General features: G+C 34.1%; 1 protein-coding gene across 3 annotated transcripts in view; it reads right to left on the bottom strand.

Annotated features, from left to right (window-relative positions):
- LOC149777593 (rabphilin-3A-like) overlaps positions 1 to 25379 on the bottom strand; it is a 149358-nt gene that overhangs the window by 81551 nt on the left and 42428 nt on the right. For all 3 annotated transcript variants that reach the window (XM_089942235.1, XM_089942234.1, XM_089942236.1), the window contains exons 3-7: positions 14942 to 15136; positions 7762 to 7905; positions 5832 to 5961; positions 4594 to 4680; positions 2044 to 2227 (exon numbers count right to left, since the gene is read on the bottom strand). In XM_089942235.1, coding sequence (XP_089798361.1) covers positions 2044 to 2227; positions 4594 to 4680; positions 5832 to 5961; positions 7762 to 7905; positions 14942 to 15018 — 622 coding nt within the window. In that variant the 5' untranslated portion in view covers positions 15019 to 15136. The remainder of the gene's footprint in view (positions 1 to 2043; positions 2228 to 4593; positions 4681 to 5831; positions 5962 to 7761; positions 7906 to 14941; positions 15137 to 25379) is intronic.

Below are 25379 nucleotides of genomic sequence, written 5' to 3'. Positions count from 1 at the left end.
GTCAGACCATACTGACTTTGCTGTGTTCAAACACTTCCTTGAGTAAGATGAGTTTGAGCCCAAAGGTTTAAAAATTTTCCAAAGTGTTCTTCAAACAAACTAGAGCAGTTTTAATCCTGATGACTTGCCATCAAACAACATGTGCAACTCAAATGTTTAACTCATTCGGCCCCAGAGGTTTTTGTCATTTTTGCCTGAAATGTGAGTAGGAAAGACATTTTGAGGACTATTTCTGAATACATCATAATACGTAAGCTTTCAATAGATTTTCCATGAGACTAATGCCTAGTTGTATTAGAAACATCGTTTTCCTTTGGTTATTTTACTTGCGCATGAGCGAAAGGGTAAAAGTTAGATTTTTTTTTGCTTAATGGACCAATCATTTTCATATGGAGACCGCTCTTTATTCCAAATGCCCACCTTATCCTAGTTTTTGCAAAGGTTCACCTGTCTGTGTGCTTCTCAGACCAGTCTGCCTTAGATCTGAGGCCCAAAGGTCTAAAATCCAGACACAAAATCGTATTCCAACCACGAGCACATTTTAGGTGTGAAAAAAAACGGGTCAGAAAAATGAGGTTTTTCCCTCTGTATTTTGCAGTGCAGGTAGAACTTCCAGATTATTTGGCATCATTGTAGAGATACATGTCTTCTTTTTTTGTAATACCATATTATTTGGCATCGTTGTAGAGATACATCTGTCTTCTTTTTTTGTAATACCATATTATTTGGCATCGTTGTAGAGATACATCTGTCTTCTGTTTTTGTAATACCATATTATTTGGCATCGTTGTAGAGATACATCTGTCTTCTTTTTTTGTAATACCATATTATTTGGCATCGTTGTAGAGCTACATCCGTCTTCTTTTTTGTAATACCATATTATTTGGCATCATTGTAGAGCTATATCTGTCTTCTTATCTGTCTTCTTTTTTTGTAATACCATATTATTTGGCATCATTGTAGAGCTACATCTGTCTTCTTTTTTGTAATACCATATTATTTGGCATCGTTGTAGAGCTATATCTGTCTTCTTTTTTGTAATACCATATTATTTGGCATCATTGTAGAGCTATATCTGTCTTCTTTTTTTGTAATACCATATTATTTGGCATCATTGTAGAGCTATATCTGTCTTCTTTTTTGTAATACCATATTATTTGGCATCATTGTAGAGCTATATCTGTCTTCTTTTTTTGTAATACCATATTATTTGGCATCATTGTAGAGCTATATCTGTCTTCTTTTTTGTAATACCATATTATTTGGCATCATTGTAGAGCTATATCTGTCTTCTTTTTTTGTAATACCATATCATTTGGCATCGTTGTAGAGATACATCTGTCTTCTTTTCTTGTAATACCATATTATTTGGCATCGTTGCTTTTTTGTAATACCATATTATTTGGCATCGTTGTAGAGCTACATCTGTCTTCTTTTTTTGTAATACCATATTATTTGGCATCGTTGTAGAGCTATATGTCTTCTTTTTTGTAATACCATATTATTTGGCATCGTTGTAGAGCTACATCTGTCTTCTTTTTTTGTAATACCATATTATTTGGCATCGTTGTAGAGCTATATGTCTTCTTTTTTGTAATACCATATTATTTGGCATCATTGTAGAGCTACATCTGTCTTCTTTTTTTGTAATACCATATTATTTGGCATCATTGTAGAGCTATATCTGTCTTCTTCTTTTGTAATACCATATTATTTGGCATCGTTGTAGAGCTATATCTGTCTGCTTTTTTGTAATACCATATTATTTGGCATTGTTGTAGAGCTACATCTGTCTTCTTTTTTTATAATACCATATTATTTGGCATCGTTGTAGAGCTATATCTGTCTTCTTTTTTGTAATACCACCCATGTTAGTGTATCTTAAATGACCTTGATGCTGCTGAGCTCGGAAATAGGGTACAGCCTGATCACGCCTACAGGCGGGATTGGGTCTGAATGAGTTAACTATACCTAATGTCACATAATTGACCTACAACTTTTAGCCTCAAGAAACATAGACAAAAGCACTAAATCCCGATTTACCATGTGTCCCTCTACCTCTGTGCCATGTATTATAGTGTCTACCAGAGCTTGTTCTGCCCCTGTGGGAGCCTCGCTTATCTGTCTTCCCTCTGCTGGGCATGGACCTAGAGCTTTCTACCTTCTTTTGTGGTATGATGTATTTTGGAAGGCCTTTGAAAAACCAGGCACCAGATTTTTTCCAAACCTACAAGAGAAAGGAATAAGGATGTTAAAACTATATATGTGCAATTATTACACATCAGTGAATGATTGAAAGGTAGTTTATTTGTTTATTGCTGTTGCTTTCTTTCTTTTTTTTACTGGTGAAAATTTCTAGCATAAGCATCTGGAAAACTGTCAAGTACTGATATTTAGATTACTAATTCTAATTAAATTAGAAAGTGTTTCTGGAGAAAAAATAATGGGTTATTGCTTTTTGTCATAAGAGCTAAAACTATTAATTTTAATTTGTGATTAATATATAAAATGACAAAATTAATTGCATATAATAACACAAAAGCAAGAAATAATTCTGGCATTTTAATCTAGTAATACCACTGTAAGATATTTAGTGGATTTGGTTTGATTCTGTTGGGCAATGAGAGTAAGGTGTCTTGCCAGAGGTAAGGTGTCTTGCCAGAGGACATAAAACAGCATATTCTTTCTCAAGGTTGTATGCACTTTATTGTTTTCCAAGCTAATCTCATCCAGGGTTTCATCCCTCTTGACTGTTGTTACATTCGTATTTTATATTGTGAAATAAATTTAAACCATAAGCTGTATTATTTTGCTAATTTAAATAGCCTTTATTTATTAAAATTTATGAATCCAGTATCCTAAACGTAGTTTTTATTTAAATGTTATAAAAATGTTTACAAAAGGGGGATCTTGGCATAACCTCACATGTGATTATCAGATGTCCTCAGTTACTTCCCTTGCTTTAATAGGCAAACTAGAAAATACAGTACTTTGCTATTTTTGTAATGCTGGCCATATTTGATTGCAGACTGCCTTCTAAGCTAGGCTGCTTTCTGGTGAATTCAGTAAAATTTTGTTTTGTGCTTTTATTTTATCATTTAAGGGTTTTTCTATACTGGCATCATTTGTCAATGTCTGCAAGGTCGTCTGACCAGGACGCTTTCTAAAATGGCATCATTTGTCAATGTCTTCTGACCAGCATGCTTTGTGTCAGATTCAGTAAAATTCTATTAAGCATTGCTGATGAAGTAATTCAAAGGTTTTTCTATATTTAGTAATGGGAGCCATATTTGATGGCAGATTGGCATCATTTGTAGAAACTTGGAAGGTTTTTATATCAGGATGGATTTCATCAAGTTTGGTAGGTTTCTAGTAAGCAAATTTTGATAAGTTTAAATGTATCACTGATAATTTTGAAAAACAATCCACAGGTTGACTAAAATGAAAGACATGAGTTGTATATCGTGTATTTTTTTAATACAAAATATTAGGCTGACCCTTCACATGGATGTCACTACGATGTTTGCGCTTTCATGTATTTGTCATCAGCTGAGACAGCTGATTTGTTAATTAGCTTGTGTTTTCTTACAAAAGGTCCATTAAACTTTCAACGGTTGTCAGAATAAATAAAAAGCTCAGCCCAGAGTAAAACATTTAGCTAGGTTTTCCAGGAAGCATTCATTGGTAATGTCCTGCAAGTCAAACTGACTCTTCTGACATCTCAACAGACAAGAGCATATCACATTTATGATGATTACACTAAAACAAAATTAAAAAATAAAATCAAAACACAAATTTCATTAACAAGACTTTAATAATTATTATTTGTTTCTTACATTTGTTGTCACCAGTAGGTATTTCCAAACATTTTCAGCTGATTGATAATTTGTAACTGTTATTTACTGAGTAAATATTTTATTTTTAAACATGTAACAAAACATATGCTTTGTTCTTTAAATCTCTACCATTCTCAACGAAAAACAAGTTTTCATTTAACTAATTTTGATCATGATTTTGTAATGTTAAACAAGAAGAAACCTAATTTTCAACCTTTTTCTATAAGAACAAAATGGGAAGTGGGCCTGCTTCCACACTGAAAGTGGGTAAGCAAGTTATCAGTGTACATTAAAATGAAGGGGTGGAGTGGATTGAACAATATAAGGAAAACTAAGTTAAATGCAAAAACCTGATATGTTCACTGAAGTTTGAGCAGATGGTACTGTTATATGCCAATACCTGGACAAAGTACTTACAGACCAAGGTTTATGACAAAGAAGTGGTGTTCAATGCAAAAATAGAAAAGTTTTCACCTGAAGAAATTAGAACACTGATATCCAAGTAGAGCCTAAGCTTCCAGTGCAAGTGATAAGAACTCACCTTGGTGGACTCCTTACATATCACACATAACTAAAGAGGCTGATAAGAACTCACCTCCCTGGACTCACTACATGTCTTTCATAACCAAAAAGACTGATAAGAACTCACCTCCCTGGACTCACTACATGTCTTACATAACCAAAGAGGCTGATAAGAACTCACCTCCCTGGACTCACTACATGTCTTACATAACCAAAGAGACTGATAAGAACTCACCTCCCTGGACTCGCTACATATCTTACATAACCAAAGAGGCTGCTTCATGCTACTGCTTGTGTCTACGCCGCACTTGGTACATACTGCCTGAAAGTGCAATAAAAGAAATTTCAATGTAACTGTACTGAAGAACTGACAGAAACATAAACACAATGAAACCTGTCTATCAAGGAAAGATCAAATGCAGAGTTTGTCATTATTGTGTCCTTTATTGGGGGTTTGTCAGGAATCTTTCCAAACATTAACATAAGGTCAGGTCCTGCATGCGAAGCCCATGATCAGAGCACTGCTGTAAAATATGTGACCTTGAATACAATGTCAAAATGTCAAGCAAACAATGAACTGTCATAACTTCATAATAATTCATCCTAAACATTCACAAAATCAATTAAGGTGGGTTTAAAAAATATCAACAAACTTTTGACATTTAGTTTAACCAAAATCTAAATGCAAATTTTCAATGACTATGACCTTGACCTCAAAATCAAAGGGGTGAAGAATAAGAATTTGGCTCGGCTTCTTAATGATTCATCACCAGTATGAACAAAATCCATCAGCAGGGTTACGAAACAAATGAAAATAAAATTTAACCAAAACATTAAAACAAATTCCCTCTGACCCTCAATTGCAATGAGGCAAGAAAGCATAGGAAAAAATGAATTGTCTAAGCTTCTTAATGATTTATGCCAAATATATCAACTCTATCAAGGGAATTAAGAAATATATATAAATGAAAAACTAACCAAATATTTTTGTCCTGTCACAAAAACAGAATAACACCACAGCAAATAACAAAAATGCCATTATATGATATACTCATTGCAATTAAAATGTATGAAACTTGTTAAATAGTTTAAATATTTTACTCAACAAGGATCACAAAATACGGGAAACTATTGCCTGATGGTGTAGCAAGTATCACTGGAATTTATAATTTTTTGAGAAATGAATAAGTCTGGTATTACAGTGAAACTAATGTGTTTACAAAAATGACAGTCATTAACCATGTCTGAAAGAAAATTTGATGAAAATCAAGCGATTATGCATTTATTTCATGGGTATGTTGGAAACCAGCCAAACTATTCACTCCCCATTACTGTGGAAAACCCATTATTTTAAACAGCCTTATGCAATACCAGTCTGTCAACTACACCTCAGTCAAACAGTTTGGACTGATCCACAGCACAGTCATGAAATAACTGTATAATATTAACAAAAACAATGGTGAAATCTCTCACCTTTTTACAGTCATCACAGTAGACAGGAGATGCTCCCATGAGACCAAACTCATCCCCACACAGGATGCACTGGGTTGTCCCATTACCCATGGCATTTTTCTTCATATTTTCTAGTTTATCTACTAAGTGCCTGTAAATAATACAAGTATGGCATTCATGAGAGTCTTAGTAAAGTCAAGTAAAGCACATATTACACTCAGCTCCAATTTACTTGTCATTCAAGTTTATGTCCACCATAAAAAATGTTACATTTATTAAAATAATTAATATATGAAAATCTTAACGAAATGTCGATGATGACAGTTGTGGAAAGAAACTGCTGTCTTTTCCAATGATATATTCCCAAACAATTATATATTCCTTTTATCATGTGACTGTTATGTTCCTTAGGTTAACAAACCCATATTTAGGTTAACAAACCCATAGTTAGGTTAACAAACCCATATTTAGGTTAATAAACCCATATTTAGGTTAATAAACCCATATTTAGGTTAATAAACCCATATTTAGGTTAATAAACCCATATCCTAGTTTTACCAAATTACACATGCATAACAACATCTCATGATTCATGATCATGACATTAGACAAATACATGTTTGAGGCATTTGTAAGTCATCTGAAAACATCCAAATATCATCTGAAAAAGGCATAATTGAATGTCATTTAACAACATTCAAAATGTAATCTGACAAAGGCATAATGGCTGAGGCATTTGAATGTCATCTGACAACATTCAAATGTCAGTTATGAAAAACCTAATGTTTGAGGCATTTGAATGTCATCGGACAACATTCAAATGTCAGTTGTAAAAAACCTAATGTCTGAGGCATTTGAATGTCATCTGCAACATTCTAATGTCAGCTGAGAAAAACCTAATGTTTCAGGCATTTGAATGTCATCTGACAAAGGCACAGTGTCTGAGGTATTTCAATGTTTTCTGACAGCATTCAAATTTCATCTGACAACGCTTGTCTGAGGTGTTTTGATAAAGGAATAAGATCTGTGACAAATGAAAGTCATTTGACATGGTATACTATATGAGGCACTGGAATGTCATTTGACAAAGGCATAATGCTTGTGACATATTATTGCCATTTGACAAGGGCATCATGCTTGAAACACATTAATGTCTTTTGACAAGGGCAAAATGTCTGAGGTGCTGGAATGATATTTGACAAAGGCATAATGCTTGAGACATATTAATGTCATTTGACAAAGGCATCATGCTTGAGACATATTATTGCCATTTGACAAGGGATTAATGTCCGAGGCACTGGAATGTCATTTGACAAGGGTATAATGTCTGAGGCACTGGAATGTCATGTGACTAAGGCATAATGCTTGAGACCTATTAATGCTATTTGACATAGGCATAATGTCTGAGCAATTGGAACGTCATTTGACAAAGGCATAATTTATGAGGCACTGGAATGTCATTTGACAAAGGTATAATGTCTGAGGCACTGGAATGTCATTTGATAAGGGCATAATTTATGAGGCACTGGAACGTCATTTTATAAAGGCATAAGGTCTGAGTGATTGGAATACCATCTGACAACAATATTATGCAGTCCAATGGAAGAAAAGCAATAATTTTCATCAAGAGATCAACAGAATCTTACCTCTGTGGTTATTATAAATGAAATGTCTAAAACCTTTCAAAGAATTTTATTCTTTTATTCATCAAAGGCTTGCAAAAGATGGAAATTATCTGACTCATTGCAAAAATACCCATTGCAAAAATTCAATTTTATATATATGGTAACGTTAAAAGAAATGCTACACTAGATTTATTCAAATGTTTTAAAGTTATCAACTGGTTTCTTTTTACAAACAAGTATGCCAAAAATAAAATCCACAAATATTACAAAGACAGGAAATTGAAAATATTATGACATAAATAAATTTCCCTCCATGGAGAATTTACCCTATTCTTTCCTGCTCAACTTGATCAAGAACATCTGCTCTGGCGATTACATTCATAATCTGCTCCTGCTCCTCTAGACTGAGATGCTGATCTCTTTGAAAAGAACTGAATTTGTTGGTGTGAACTGACCATCCTGCACCCAGCCTGAAAACAAACACTTTTACAGTGGTCACCTCACTAAATTGCTAAAGGTTTGTTTTTCTAATTCTAACAACAGCATCAATATTTAATGGTGGATTCGCATAATTTGTAGAAACCTTAGAGCCCTTTGTGCCAGGGTTCTGTCCAATTTGGTCACACTCTGCAGCATGGTTTTGAGAAAAGTAATTTAAAGGACTTGCTGTTTTCAGTAATGATGGCCAAATTTGATGGCAGATAAGAATCAGCCATATGAACTAGAATCCCCTTAATGCTAAAATGTTTTCTGTCATATTTCTATTCTATTTTTGATTCTATTTTATTTTAGTGATAATAATAATAATAATGATAATAATAACAACAACAACAACAACACCAAATTTTATTCCAAGAGAGTGACACCTAGCTGCATGGAACTAATCATCCTTGAGACCCTCTATAGTACAAGTCATATGGGTCATGTAAGCATTCAATGCCAACTATTTCAGTATTGGGTGTCATGTTTTAGAATCTGATTCTACATACCTTTCATGTGGCAAGTATTCACTTCATTTGGATTAGTATACATCCATATTCCTTCAGAAAGGTCATTATTTACATGCCCCAAGAAGTGCATATGGCAAAATCAATGTTAAAGTATGTCGACATTTTTGAATATAATGAACCTAAAGGTGTGATCCAGCACAATCTGGATTGAATATCATGTGTTGTGGTGTCACAATGAAAGCTACGCATATTGATAAACAAATTCGTACTAGCCTCGATTGTGATGATTCCACTCGACGAGCTCTTATTTTGACCCAAGTTTAGTACATGGCCACCATTGTAAAAGTCCATAGCGATAATTTTTGTCTGAAGTTTCTTGGTGACAGTTAAGGTGGAGAGCATTCAACAATCTGGATTGAATGGACTTTGGTCAAAGAAAATTAGTGTTAAACTTTAAAAGAACAATTTATATTTAATTTAAAATGAGTAAATGTGCATACATGACCCATGTGAGTTGTACTATAGCATTTGCATATTTATACACACAGTATTTAGCAGCATGCATATAAAAAAAAATTATACACAACTCTCTTTCAATTAAGAAAAAAAAATAAAGAAATAAAAAATAAATAAAAAAGTTCGTACTCAACACTTCCACTATGGTTGTGCTACTACCAGTACCTTGTACAGGCAAGGACAAAAAAAGTTGGTACAAGATCAAACTTTAATGGTACAAATGTTGATCAACTAATCACATCAGTGCATGATTTATCACTTGCATAAAAAGGAGAAAATTATGATATAAGCAATACTTTTGAGTAATGAAATGAAAAGAACAAGTTTCTGGCCTTTCCAGGGGTTGGCTTTGTCACATCATGACACTCTAGTTCATTCCACACAGCATTGCAAATTTTATCCTATCTGTAACTTGGCAAATTATCAGGCCAGCATCATTAAATGTAACTAAAAGTATGTAATTCATTTCACTCTAAGAGTTTAAAATGAATTAAGTATTTTTAGCTCCATTTAATGATGTTGACCTGAAAATTTATCAAGTTAGAGATATGAAATTCACGATGCCATGTAGAAGAAACTACAATGTAAACCCATTCCAATATCATCACTGTTAGTTACCAACTTAATCCACACAAATTAACAACTTTGGTTCAGAGTTCACTTATATTGTAAAGTGTTTCCATGCACCGCATAAAATGTATACTTTTATTGGCTTGGTGTAAGTAAAAGCTTTTGAGTTCTGCTTGGCCAGATCACATGACTTACAGTTATCTATAAACAGAAACTGGAAAAATCCAAACCAAGGCAGTCCCCCAGCAAACAAGCATGTGGTTTTTAATTTGTTTTGAACAAGAGTAAACAAAAGCACCAATGGTACAAAATAATTAAAATCAATAACAAATAAAAAACTCGATATTCAATCCTTTATTGCACACCTCAGAGAATATCAGTGATGGATTTCAAGTCCCTGTACAACTGATCTGTATTGACACTAATGCATGGAACTTAAATTTGCCCCTTGAAATGGAAACTCATTGTTTCCTAATTTCCTTGCAGCAGTTTTTGATTTCTCCATATTTGAATTTGAAATATGTGCCATAAAAGGCAAAAAAGCCTTTGACAAGTAATCCTTTGAAACTGGAACATTGTTTCATTTTCATCTGAAGCATTTGTACTGGGAACTGGCATATATATATATTTATTGATCGTTGGGCAATGATTACAGTTTCTTCAATGCAACGTCTATGAAACAGAAAGAGGAGGACTTTTAATTTGTATTGTTCATCTTGAATTAAATCAAAGCCTTACAATCCATCAGAAACAAGCCAACTCTCCTTCTGATATTGTGTCTGATCAATAATCAGAGTCGGCAGGGAAATTGGACAACAACTGTATGTACGTTCAAGAATGACTTAAGGGATTTATCATAATACACCTCTTAAAGTTTATTATTTGTTCATTTTGTGTCTTTTATATTAGGATATTTACAAAAATATGTATGAAATGTCACTCATACACACACACACACACACACACACACATATATATATAAACTCAGCAGATGAATCTTTCTCTACTTTTCTACCTAATAATGTTTAAAGACAAAGTTTAACACTGATATAGACTTCACTACATTCCACATTTTGCATATCATAAAGGTACATCTAAGCACACATGACCTTGAACTTATATGTGTACATGAAGATCCTTCTTCAAGTCACCCCAAAACAGTTTTGAAAGAGTTCAAACATTTCTTATACTGTATGCACTCATTTATAAGCCAACCTAACTTTCAAACAAGAAAGATTCTGATCTGACATAGCATAATGCACCTGGCAGATCTGAGTCACTGCAGTTTGGAGTTGGACTTGACTAATAAGTGAGTATAGACAGTATTCAAGAGAAAACTTGCATGAACATGCATTGCCTTAACATTTGCAATTTTTTCAGTAGAGGGCCTCAAGAGAGACTAGTTGTATTTAAATTAGTTGCCCTCATTAAATAAAGACATTATTATTACTATTTTTATTATTTCACTAATTTTCATGGGGTACCAATTTTGGTGAATTTTTCAGTTTTGCACCAACCGGACATTTAAAGACCAAATAAAAAATTAGCCACACATGATGCAGAAGGCAGCCCTCATTTCTTCCTGACATATTCTGGGCGATCTACAAGGTCATTTGATAAATCAACTTCATTACTGTAATAAAATAATAAAATATTAGCTTTAACATGTGTTCATTTTATTTTAACCCTTTGAAAAAAGAAACTACAATCTATAATGCATTTATATTGTTTAAATGTTCATGAATGTATACTGTACCCAGTAACTGTCATTTCCACCCACTGCCTTAAACTGACAGATATCAGCAAGAATAGAGAAAAAAACATCAAATATTCAAACACTATTATTACTGAAAATGGACAAAAATAATAAATGATCCCAGTATAGCATATTAAAATTTAATTTAATACTTATTCAAATTGATACTTCATTTAAGTTAAACTGTTGCTGAAAAATTTCAATCCTCTTGCAAAGCATGTCTAATTTTATCCATGTATATTTAATCTAAACTGACATGACTAAAATACTTGAGCTACTGTTTGATACACAACTAATAAATGATACATTAAGCATATACACTAATTACAGCAGAGTATTAAAGCTCATGTCACTGAAACATCATGCCAATAAATTCTTTGTAGTCTTTATTTATTGTCCATTTTAGTGGTTGATCTTGGTCTGTGTGTAAGGCAGGCACAAACAAAGGAGTGATGCCATTGTCTTTCAGTTTTGTTAGCCTCATCATGCCATGAAGGGCTCCAAACACATCAAACATGTTAGCCTCATCATGCCATGAAGGGCTCCAAACACATCAAACATGTTAGCCTCATCATGCCACATAGGGCTCCAAACACATCAAACATGTTGGCCTCATCATGCCATGAAGGGCTCCAAACACATCAAACATGTTAGCCTCATCATGCCACGAAGGGCTCCAAACATCAAACATGTTAGCCTCATCATGCCATGAAGGGCTCCAAACACAACAAACATGTTAGCCTCTTCATGCCACGTATGGCTCCAAACACATCAAACATGTGTTTCTAAAGGTATATTTTTATCTGCCACTTGCATAATATATAATAGTGGTCATATCTGAATGTGGATCCGTATTATATTTATAATTTAAAATGTTTTCTGTCAAATTTGGTCAAATTTTGTTCTGTGAGGGTCTTTTTTTGTTGTTGTTTTACAAGAAATCATTTAAATGTTTTTCTACATTTAGTGACAACAGTCATATTTAACAGATCATTCATACTAATCTGAAAGGCCCACACATAAGAATGCTTTTTATCAAATTTAGTCCAATTCTGTTTGGCAGGTTCTGAAAAGCCATTTAAGGTTTTCTGTTTTTTAGTCCTGGCAGTCATATTTGATGTCCTGTCAGTGTGCCAAGATACTTTCTGTCAAATTTTTAAAAAATCTGCTGAGCATTTTTGAGTGGTCATTGAAATATTTTTATACTTTTAGAAATTATGACCATATATGACATCAACTTGGCATCACAAGTAAAATAAAAAACTGAATGCTCTCTACGTCAGTAGGTTTTCTGTCAATCTGGTCAAATTCTTTGAACAATTTTTGAGAAAAAGACATTTAAAGTTTTTTTATAGTAATGGCAGCCATATCTGGCAGTGGATCAGAATCATTTAAGAAAATTCATGCCAGGATACTTTCTGTCATACTTGGCCAAATTCTGCCAAGTGGTTTTTGTTAAGTTTTCTTTGGTTTATTTCTCTATAGCTATAGCAGCCATACTTGACACCAGAATGCTCACTTAAAAATTATATGCGAATTGGTGATGTGTTTTTTTAGAAGTTGTAAATATATGTGAACCGACAACAGGCAATTCTTGACAGAAAATAAATGAAGGACCATACCAAACACTCACTTAGCCTTATGGACAGGTCATCTAGCAAGGAAATACTTGAGTAAATGCAATGACTTAACATTGCAAATCCCCATATTTAATATTGCATATTCCAAATGCACTTGTTACCCTTCCCATACTTGTCCCCACCACCAGACTGTAATGCCAACTCCATCACATATATACTTCATCTTCTTTCTTGCTATAACTACATATATAAAATTTAGTCAGAAAATATTGTCACTGAAATTATGTACATCTGACCATTGATTCTCCCTCACAGGAACCAAGGGATGTGAGCTGAGGGTGACCTCTCCCAACCTTTCTTGCAGCTGGTTAACCCAAGTACAGCATAACCACCAAGTTTTGTAAATTTTTGCCTATCGGTTTAACTGGAGATGTGTATGGACATATGGAGTGTATTATAAAATCCACCACTAAAGAGTGTCACAATAGCCCCTGCTAAAGTATATCACAATATCCCTGCTAAAGTATATCACAATATCCCTGCTAAGAGCATGTCCAAATATCCCCTGCCAAGAGCATGTCCAAATATCCCCTGCTAAGAGCATGTCCAAATATCCCCTGCTAAAGTATATCAAAATATCCCCTGCTAAAGTATATCACATTATCCCTGCTAAAGTATATCACAATATCCCTGCTAAAGTATATCACAATATCCCTGCTAAAGTATATCACAAATCCCTGCTAAAGTATATCACAACATCCCCTGCTAAGAGCATGTCCAATTATCCCCTGCTAAAGTATATCAAAATATCCCCTGCTAAAGTATATCACAATATCCCTGCTAAAGTATATCACAATATCCCCTGCTAAGAGCATGTCCAAATATCCCCTGCTAAAGTACATCACAATATCCCCTGCTAAAGTATATCACAATATCACCTGCTAAGAGCATGTCCAAATATCCCCTGCTAAAGCACGCAAATAATAATATAGTCAAAAGCCATATTTATCCATTATGATGATGTCATACCACAAAAAGTTCTCTGAATGATGTAGTTCCCTTCATGATAAATCCATCCACACATTTCTGTGAGACAAAAGTGCCCGAGAAGCTGGGCTAAACAAGAACATGGTCTAGGTGTTGGTGCCAGGGGAAACAAGCAGCTGGACAAACAGATATCACCAATTCCAAGTCTGGAGTTGCTTTCTATTCCAGCCAAAAATTGGTGCTCATTTTATTTTATGACTTAATTTTGTTTTATGACCTGGAATTTTTCACAACATAAAGTCTAATAATGCAGCTGATAATAAAGGGAAATAAGTCTAAGTATGTAACAAGCTGTGATGAGGAATTTATTTCATAATACTTGTCACCTACTGTAATAAAGGAAACAGGTCCAAGTATGTAACAAGTTGTGATGAGGAATTTATTTCATAATACTTGTCACCTACTGTAATAAAGGGAAATAGGTCCAAGTATGTAACAAGTTGTGATGAGGAATTTATTTCATAATACTTGTCACCTACTGTAATAAAGGGAAATAGGTCCAAGTATGTAACAAGTTGTGATGAGGAATTTATTTCATAATACTTCTCACCTACTGTAATAAAGGGAAATAGGTCCAAGTATGTAACAAGTTGTGATGAGGAATTTATTTCATAATACTTGTCACCTACTGTAATAAAGGGAAATAGGTCCAAGTATGTAACAAGTTGTGATGAGGAATTTATTTCATAATACTTCTCACCTACTGTAATAAAGGGAAATAGGTCCAAGTATGTAACAAGTTGTGATGAGGAATTTATTTCATAATACTTGTCACCTACTGTAATAAAGGGAAATAGGTCCAAGTATGTAACAAGTTGTGATGAGGAATTTATTTCATAATACTTCTCACCTACTGTAATAAAGGGAAATAGGTCCAAGTATGTAACAAGTTGTGATGAGGAATTTATTTCATAATACTTCTCACCTACTGTAATAAAGGGAAATAGGTCCAAGTATGTAACAAGTTGTGATGAGGAATTTATTTCATAATACTTCTCACCTACTGTAATAAAATGTAAAATGCACTTCACACATGAATGGAACACATAAATTTAGCTAAGCAGAGCACTTTGGACTAAGGACTTACTTTGCTCTTAGAGCCAGCTGACGGTCATTTGGACAAACCCAGTGATCCATGTTACTGCCTGTTGATAACTCCCCCATGTGCTGTATGTATGCCTGTATAGTCCTTGTCTGCACAAGACAGGTTATCTGCTGTTGCCTTGTCTCATAAAGACATCATTCAGAGCGTATAAAATGCTTGCTTAAGTAGAAAAAGGTCCTGGAAAATAAATGTGTTACAATAGATATCTATGCCTACAGACTTGTCTCATTTTCTGTTTGATTAGAACCAATGTGGGAACCTTTAAATTAGTACCAATATCACAAAATGACATGTACTAAGGAACCAACCATTTAATGGGGGGGGGGGGGTGACTGGGATTTTCAAATTACCTCAAAGACCATTAATTTTTTTCATCTAATGGATATAACAGGTTCTATCTTTCTGTAAATTAGGCAAAAAAAGTTTTTCTAGACATTCAAGCCAGAATTTTTGTCTTCAAAACAAATCCCATCAATTTGCAACCATAATTAAATGGAAGTCCTTAAGAACTCTGACCTTTCTGCCTCGAATGGGTCATTCAGTTTATCTCATATAAATCTTTGCTTGCCTGCACAATTTTCCCACTGAAATAAATGCTCTTATTAGGGAAGGGCATATTTCATAAAGATGGCTGAATGTATGGGATAAAAAAAATGTGTTCTATAACAATGTTAATTTCTTTTAAAATCATGAAAATATAAGAATTAGGATAACTACATACACATAAATCTTTGATTTTTAAACCAAATAGTTAATACAGTTCTAAATGTCCCTTAATGACCTGAAGTTGAACTAATAAAATCACAATGAATTATAGCAGAATGTTACTTTATTTAGAAAAGCAATTTACCTGAAACAAAAGGTTGCTAAAGCCTGCATGAGGAACCAGACCCTGAATTTTTGTTAAACTAGTGTTGTTCTCATCAAAAAAAATCATATACCAAGTATATGTACCTGTCTTACATCTATGCCATAATAATTTAACAAATCTAAAACAGGCGCATCCTTGTAGTGATTTCTATTAAACTGGTCACCTGAAAAAATGCAGGTGTCTGGTAAGAGAATAAAAGTCAGTATGAAGTAAAATATTGCTGAAAAAGATTTCAGAAGTTGCTACAGTGACCTCTCACTATAGTGTCCCTCAATATAACATGGTACCTTTTCTAATGCTGGCACGGTTTTGGATTCCATTAAATTAGAGTAATATTATATACAATGCACCCCAGTACAGGACACCTCAGTATATTATAGTCCCTTTCAAAGGGCTGGTATGGTTATAACTCATATTATATGCATTATGATATTATAATGTACTCCTAGCTTAAAGCCCCTCAGTATAACACAGTCCTTTTTAAAAGACTTATGGTTATGGATCATATTACCATATGCAAGTCATGACATATATAATGCACCTTCAGCATAATGCCTCCCCTCAGTATAATCCAATCCCTTGTATAAGGCTGGTATTGTAAGTTATGGATCATACTACCATATATAAGTAATACTATGTATAATGTACCCCAATTATAATACCCCTCAGCATAACACAGTCCCTTTTATAATGCTGGTATTGTTATGGATCATACTATCATATGTAAGTCATACTATGTACAATGTACCCCATTATAATACCCCTCAGCATAATACATTCCCTTATATAATGCTGGTATTGTTATGGATCATATTACCATTGACAAGTCATACTATGTATAATGCACCCCAATTATAAAAACCCTAGTACAATACAGTCCCTTTTAGAAAGCTAATATGATTATGGATCATATTCCCATATGTAAGTCATACTATGTATAATGTACCCCCATTATAATACCTCTCATTATAACACAGTCTTTTATATAATGCTGGTATTGTTATGGATCATATTACCATATACAAATCATATTATGTATAGTGTACCCCCACTATAATACTCCTCAGTATAACACAGTACCTTTTACAATGCTGGTTTTGTTATGGCTCATATTACCATATACAAGCCATACAATATAAAATGCCACATCATATATCACCATGGTCCCTTTTATATTATGAAACAGTAATATGAGGTACAATGTACTCCAGTTTAAAGTGACCTCCCTTACACCTGTAGTATTCACACACTTTCACGCTTGTTTGTACCCACTATTGAATTTAAAATTAAAAGGCATTAAGGACATTTAAAAACTGTTAAAAACTTAGTCGCTTCATTCATCATTTTATAATATCTACCCCAATTGTCACCAAGTTGTCGATTGAAACCAGAGTTTCTTTATCAACACAGCTGCCATATTTGCATGAGCAAGTCTATTTTCAAGCAAAAGATGTAATGTACTTCACCATCATTGATAATATAAATAATTCCAAAATATTTTGGGAGTTAAAATCGAATTGAACATATGTAGGTATTGGTCTCCAGTAACCACTGTAAACATTAAGTGTCACGCAGAAAATAAATTTTGACTACAGTTACATTGGCAAAAGAATGTCATCATTTTCAAAAGAAGGACTTTCTTGCAATTGTTCTATCTGTACATTTGAACTTTAAATCTTTTCAAAATTAACAACTTTAACTTTTAATTGGTACAATATAGCAATATCATCAGGATTCTAACATGAATGACTTTTAAATGACCTTTAAATGCAAAATATTTCAACAAAGTCACTGATGCATAGAATATGTCAGAAACTTCTTTTGCAATAAGGGTGTAGTATTTATCAAGCATTCCCTGACAAAGTTTACTGATTCCAAGCGTAACAGTATCTATACAGCAAGTAAGAATAATAGAGGGGTGAGAATTCTGTATCAGACACAAAACTTTGCTAAGTATCTGACACAAACTTCTGATCTTGATGGAAGAGTTTGTTTTTCTGTCCTAACAATTACAACAAAGGTGTTTTCAACTTGAAATTGGGCCATACATGTAGGTAGATCAATCAGTGGCTTATGTCACATGTTTAGGCTCGAATAAACAGTAACACAAGAAAGAATGAAAACAACAAGCTTTGAAAAAATACAATAATTTATTTCCCTGGAAAATAACTGTAAAAATGAAAAAACTATAAACTTACGGTTATAGAGAATCAAATCAAAAAATTATCCACGAATAATCCAAATAATTTTTTTAGTAGTCCTAATAACAAAATGTTCTAGTGATTTCAAGTTCAATCCCAAAGAAGAATCCATGATGGAAGACAATGACGTATGCTGTAACCTGTAGTTTTGAAGTCTATAGTTCCCTGTAGAAACAAGAATTATCACTCTGGTTTTGGAGGTTTAAATAAATTTCTTATAAGAACTGTCTCTGATTAAGAATCTCACATGAGCACATGTATTTTCCAGGAAAAAAGAATTAATCCTTTTGAATCCAAATAATTTGAAATAACTCCGATCCAAGTAATCTGAAATAACTCCAGACAGCACAACATACAACTAGTGTAACAGCCCAGCTTCTACTGAAAATAATTCTCCAAAACAGAGGTTATATCGTTTTCTAAAACGTAAACAGGGGGTCACATGATCATGTTCTTGAAGCTCTTAGAAATTAAGTACTTGTTAAAGATCACGTCCACCCAGTGTGGCCCTGATGAAAACCAATGTTTACTCTAAGAAATAAAAAATAACAAAAATGTTTACATCTTAAACACATAGTCCCATGATGACCTCAACAACAACCAATCATTTTAAAATAAAAATGAAACTTGTTTACGTGGTTGCTACAAATTTTGAATCAAGGTCAGGATCTAGATCAACACCTGGTGTTTATAAAATGAACAGTCAAGGTCAAACTATTTTCTGAAAAAAGTATCATCTCTAGTGAATAAATTTACATTACAATATCATGTAATGAAAAATAAATTTTTAAAAAAACTGACAAACAATTAAATTGAAATAAATATGTATTAAATCACATATAAATAAATCAAATATACATAACAAATGAAAAATGGCCTGTATGCAAGACACAACTTCAACCACAGCTGGTTATAGCATGCAAATGGGTTGCATTTAATTAATCTAGGTTACTATTACGATGGAAATCAGGGAGTTTTGCAATTATAATAGAGAGGGGCCCCGAGTGGCCGAGTGGTCTAAAGCGCTCTCCGTCACGGATCACTGCCATCTCACCTCTGTCTGCATGGGTTCGAGTCTCGGGCTCGGCTAATGTGGATATGTGAGAAAGCTTGCCGGTAGCTTCTCGTGGGTCGGTGGTTCTTTCTGGGGTTTTCCTGGGTTCTTCCTCCACCATTAATACTGGCCGCCATGCATAGCCTATCTTGTGCTGAAAAATGGCGTTTAACCCTATAACAACAACAATAACAACAATTTTAATAGAGAGGCATACAATGATGCTCTTCGTGTAGTTGGATAATTATGACATTAACTGCCTGAGACTAAACATAAGTCAATTAAACATGAAATATGGATCACAGTGACCTACTTTTGTGATGATGGTAAGGTACTCATCAAGATGCATAACCTTGTACATTGTCATGATTGTAGGTATAACAGTATGCATACTGGGTGCAAAAAGAAACTGACAAGAAAAAATATTCATCCTCAGATTTATTGAAGAAAGAAAAAAACAACTAATGCATTACATTTTTTGAAAACACCGCTCCTGTAGCCTAATATTTAGAGCATCTAACTCAGATATGGGAGGTCATGGGTTTGAAGCCCAGCCAAGTCATAACGAAGACTTATAAAAATGGTACTAACTGCTGCTTTGTTAGGCACTGTAGAGGTGTCACTGGGTGGTGGTGTTGGTGAGGTTGGTTGGCAGACTGTACCTTCTTACATGGTGTCCACATTATTTGGTTCTCGTTATCTAGGAGATGATCGCCCTTGGTGGTATTGCCCGGATCAAGTAAATATTAATATAAAGTGTTAAACTTATAGGTGGAATAAATAGAGATCTGAGCCGATATATAAAACAGAATGACACGTGAAGAAAAAAAACACAATTTAATCAATTACACAAACAACTATGATAATACATGACATTAGAAAGATAGACATCTTTTTTAAATAAATCTTTCACCAAATTTCAAACACAAATATATTTATATAAATAGTCCATTTGTTTTAAATGAAAGAATTGGTTCATCATAGAATCAAGTGAACAATCAAAGTCATTGCCTTGTACAACTTCATAACCGGCTGATTTCCAGTCCAACCCAATTTCACTTTGGTTGTTCCTCTAGGTCCTTTCGCCTCTTCTCTTCTCCAACCTCCCTACTGTCTTGCCTCTTTTTGGCCCTCAAACTTCATGTGGGTAGGTGGATACGTAAGTACAGTGTATGTAGATACTTGGATCAGTAGGTATGTTGATACATCAGTGGAGATATTTCCCCTTTGTGCTTTTAAGCTTTGTTTGCTTCTACCGCCAGAATTGGGTCTGTTAACTTTACAGACATCCGGTCCAACTGACAAATGTTTTCCAAGAGAATTTCTTCTAAATTCAATCTCCTATAGTTTTTTCTCTTGCAGGAAAATGGAGACTGACTAAATTTTTGGTGATAGGGGCATATAAAACCCCAAGAAATTTCGTGTGGGAACCATGCCCCTTATTTAGTGTAACTAATCAGGATTAAATATATCTACTGCCTTTTTATAACTAGGCACCAAAATTGTGGTCAGCCTGACTGGATTTCCAAACAACCGATTCTGGAAAAAAACTCAACTCTGACAGTTCTGATATAAAATCGAAGTTAACCTTCCATTTTCTAGTCTGTCTGACAGTTAAATAAATGAAGGCTTAATTAAGAATCACTTCCTCTCCTGACACAGATATTAAAAATCATTGCAGTATAGCAATTTAACAAGCACCTATCCCCTAATGAATTGTTCTCTGGCCCAAGTTAATGTGCTCTTCATAGATCTACAGAAATTTGCATCCTTACAGGCACTCAGCATTAAGAGGTTAGTGTTAGGACTGGTTGGCCTGGTATCAGGATAATGTGACTGGGTGGAGCATCATGCTACATGTCTGCGGCATAATGCCCCAGTGTTCGACATCATTATAAACTGCCACACTAGTATTCATATATTCAGTTAGTTATATTAGTCATAAATAATTATTTTTTATTTAATACCTACTTTTATTTGATTTCAAAGCAATACAAGCAAAACACATACAATTATTATGAACTCTAATGTGCAAATAGATAAGTTTTTTAACACCCAGCCATGTGTGTCACAAGCACAGGCCTAATTAAATGAAATCTTGTGTGTTTTCAGCAGGATGCAGGATCAAGGTGATGGTGATGCAAAATACCATCATGTGGTTGTTGTTGTTGTTGTGGGATTTAACGCCATTTTTCAGCACACGATAGGCTATACATGGCGGCCAGTATTAATGGTGGAGGAAGAACCCTGGAAAACCCCAGAAAGAACCACTGACCCACGAGAAGCTACTGGCAAGCTTTCTCACATACCCACATTGGCTGAATCCGAGACTCGAACTGGCACAGACAGAGGTGAAATGGCAGTGATCCATAACGGAGAGCGCTTTAGACCACTCAAACACTCAGGGCCCCCACCATCATGTGGTGAATATTATGAGAATCGTTTGCTACCAAACTGACATTGTTGGAAGTGTCTGAATGGGAACATGCTGCTTTTGACCCTAAAAATTCTGAAATAAAAGCGTGGGCATTTGTAGGAAAGGAAAATGATGATGTGCAAATCAGTCTTAGTATAACTGACATTACTTGCAGCTTTCCAGAGTTTACAAACAAAATATTAAACTCTGAAACTATCTGCAAAGAGACACATTTAGTTCTGATAGTATTTCTGACATAAATGGTAAATAATTTCTTTGTGATTATTATCAAGTTTGGAAAATATTATATGAATACATGCCCCTTCTACCCTGTATTTTTTCCCCCTGTTACCTGAACCACACATAATTCTTGTTTTGGCCTAACAGTTTGATCAACTGAGACTGCTGCAACATTCTGTTGTAATCATATATATAATGCAGATGGTACTGAATAGCACAGTTGTTGTGCTGCATCTATTTTAATTTTCTATTCTTAAAAATGGGGAGGGGGCATTAAATAGAGTGGGGCATTAATTAGGAAATATACAGTATATGCTTTATCTGCAAACACATGCCACATGTAGTACAACAGCTCTGATCTACTGAATAGAGGTAAGTTAATTCATTGGAGTATTCTGCAAACACTAAAAAGCAAGACTTAAAATACAAACTGAATCTAATTTATCAAGACTAATCGTGCTGAAGAATGCTTCAGATGGCTTAGAGACCAAAACTAATTCAATGTTATTATGTAACTATTTTGAGTGTGTTCTCACAGTGACTGAACACGCATGGAAGATCCATACCTTGTCATAATAGCATAGTGTGTATATATATATATATATATATATATATATATATATATATATATATATATATATATATATATATATATATATATATACTAATCTATAAATCAAGTTCAACTGCAAACTGCACAGACCCAGATCTGCCATTGCATAAAGTGCCAGCAGATCTCATTCTGTGCAGTTTGCAATTTGACTCCACTTCTAAGCAAGTATATATGATAATGAAATGTACCATCATTATTTAGGACTACTAGATATCATAAAAAGATTTTTCAGTGAAAAGCCCACTGTCTATAAGACCAGAGGACTGAAGAAGCTAAAGCAAGATTTCCAATATTGCTATCATGAGAGGTCATAATGTAGGTCAGACCTGTACCATTTTTATATCATTAAGTCTTTTAGTGAAAACCCAATCAAACCATTACTATTAGTTCTGGACAGGTAGCCATTCCAAGATTTAAAATATGACCGCCATAGACATGAAATTGGAGGTGTGATTAGTGCCATTTTCATTTAGGACTAACTAGACATCATAAGAAGTATTTTAGTGAAGATATCATGTGGATAAAATCATCCATTCTGAAGAGTAGCAATAACAAGATCTGTAAGAAGGGCAATGATTTTCATTTAGGACAAACCAGAAATCATAAAAAACCTTTTAATGAAAACCTTGTGTTAACAAGACCATTCACTCTGAAGGAGTATGGATAACAAGATTGTTGGGATGGTGGCATACTGGCTGTCCAAGGAGCATATCACATAAAGCCTTTCAGTGAAAACCCCATTTTGATCCAAAAATTTCCATGATGAATACCATGGTGGCCATATTGGATAAAATCAACAGCAAATTTATTTAGGACCACCTATGAATCAAAATAAGTCTTTTTGTGTAAACCACATGTCAATATGAACACCGAGAAATTTGAGGTTACTCATCTTGACCATTTTGGACAGACTGTTTAACAAGGGATTCTCATACAAAGCAGGTGTACAAAGTGACACCAAATGTGTTTGGGAGAGAGGGAGAGAGAGAGAGAAAAGGTACAAAGTGACACCAAATGTGTGTGGGTGGAGGGAGAGAGGGAGGGAGGAGGGAGAGAGAGAGAGAGAGAGAGAGAGAGAAGGTACAAAGTGACACTAAATGTGTGTGTGGGGGGGGAGAGAGTACATAGCCACTGGTATCACTGGCAGTTTTAAAAGTCAAAGTAAGAAAGACTCTGGTCAGTCAAGATAAACAGCTTAATTAAGAGACAACTATGGCTACATTATTTAAACTTCAAATAAGATTGATATTTGCAAAGAGTATCCAAATGAATATTAAAAATCTAGTCTGCATTTGAAAGAAAGCGAAATCTTTGTTTTCTTAAAAATGCATGTCTAAATTATCACCTTGAAGTTCAAATACATCAATAATTTTTTTTTATTATCAATGAAAACAAAAAATAAAAGTTTGAAAGTACTGTAAATTGATGAGCTTCTGTATAAAATTGAATGTATTTAAGTATTTTTAATCTATAAAATTTGCCCTGTAATTTGCTTGGAAGCAGAGCGTGTATTCAGTACATAGCATTTAAGAAAAAGTGTCACTCACTGATCCAAAGATCAATGTTCCATTTGAGAAGAAAAAAATTTAATTTGTCTATGAATGCAGTTTAAATCCATTCATGTGTCCCATATAACACTGCAAAAAATTCAAAGCTAAAATGTAAATCTGTAAAACAGACAAACCAATGTTTCAACTGCACAGTATATATCCAGGATTAGCCCTGGTTGCATGCATGGGAATTTTTCCGAGGTTTTGTACACTATCTTTCATGAAATGCCAAATGTCTAAAGTTTCATTTTTGCAGGAAAAAAATTGTGGCATAAAACAAGAATTAAATTTCCAATCTTTCAAACAATACTTAAGTTAATTGAAGATGGGATATCTTGCATAGATGTTTGTGAAACTTTTTAATTTGCTACAGTTTTCATTTCCCTATCAATAACCTCATCCCCTGGGTAGCCCATGCAAGATGATACTATCTGCAGCAGACCAAAATCTAGGCCAATTTTTGTACATGTACATGTAGCATGTAAACAGCTATAGCCATGTGCTACTTGCGACAACTGTAGTGAATTGTTAAAGAATTGTTAAATGACAATCGGATAGAGCTCAAAATGAGGACTACCATTTTTTATATAAATATGTGTTGTTTTTTTGTAATGGGATGTGAGCCATACATGAAGTTTATAACATATGATCTATACTCGAATTCATGGATTTATTACATACAAGTATAGTACTTAACGGACTATGGATTGTACTACACAAATGTAAGTTGTCAATATACAAGTGTTTTTCACACTAGTTTCTTCATTTAATCAAAAGCAGGTATCTTTGCGCCCACTTGTATTACCCCACCTCACCCCACCCCTGCAAATGCAATATTTTAGGTAAATGCACCATTTTCCTCAGCTACCTGATTTGGCTGGTTATAACATGGTTCGGTCTATAACATGGTCAGGTTCTATGAACCCCAACTACTGTGTTAAACTGGAGTCACACTGTATTCACTGAGAACTTTTAAACATTTCACCAAATGAAGCAAATCAATTGCTAATAAAACGCGATTAAAGTTTGTCCACTTACCTTTGACAACTGGCTTTGTGAGATGCCATATTTTTCACAGCTTTGTCTGACTAGTATAATTTATTTCATAATCAAACACCAATATCTGATCAGAAATTAATCCGTTTAATTGAGTCATAATTTGATTCTGAATTTCTAAATATTTCGCCAACTGAACGCCAGAGAAACACAATTAAAGTTTGTCCAATTTGACAACTGATGACAATCTAATGGGCAATCAAACAAATGCTGATATTGGATCAAACATTAATCCATTTAAGTTGTAATATTTCCCTCTTCCTCTTACCACAGCAAACATCAAAGATAATCACAAAACAATCCAACCTTGATTGATTATGCACACCGAAGTAAGGCATCATAACCTACTAGCTCTGCCCAGTTCATATTGATTTTCCATAGGTGAAATATTATTGGCTGATAAGGTGTATACAGTAGTT

The sequence above is a fragment of the Sinohyriopsis cumingii genome, chromosome 18 (assembly GCF_028554795.1).
Source record: "Sinohyriopsis cumingii isolate HCF-2022 chromosome 18, ASM2855479v2, whole genome shotgun sequence".
Lineage (NCBI taxonomy): Eukaryota > Metazoa > Mollusca > Bivalvia > Unionida > Unionidae > Sinohyriopsis > Sinohyriopsis cumingii.
The sequence above is the reverse complement of the archived record's forward strand: the minus strand, read 5'-3'. Positions and strand labels throughout refer to the sequence as shown.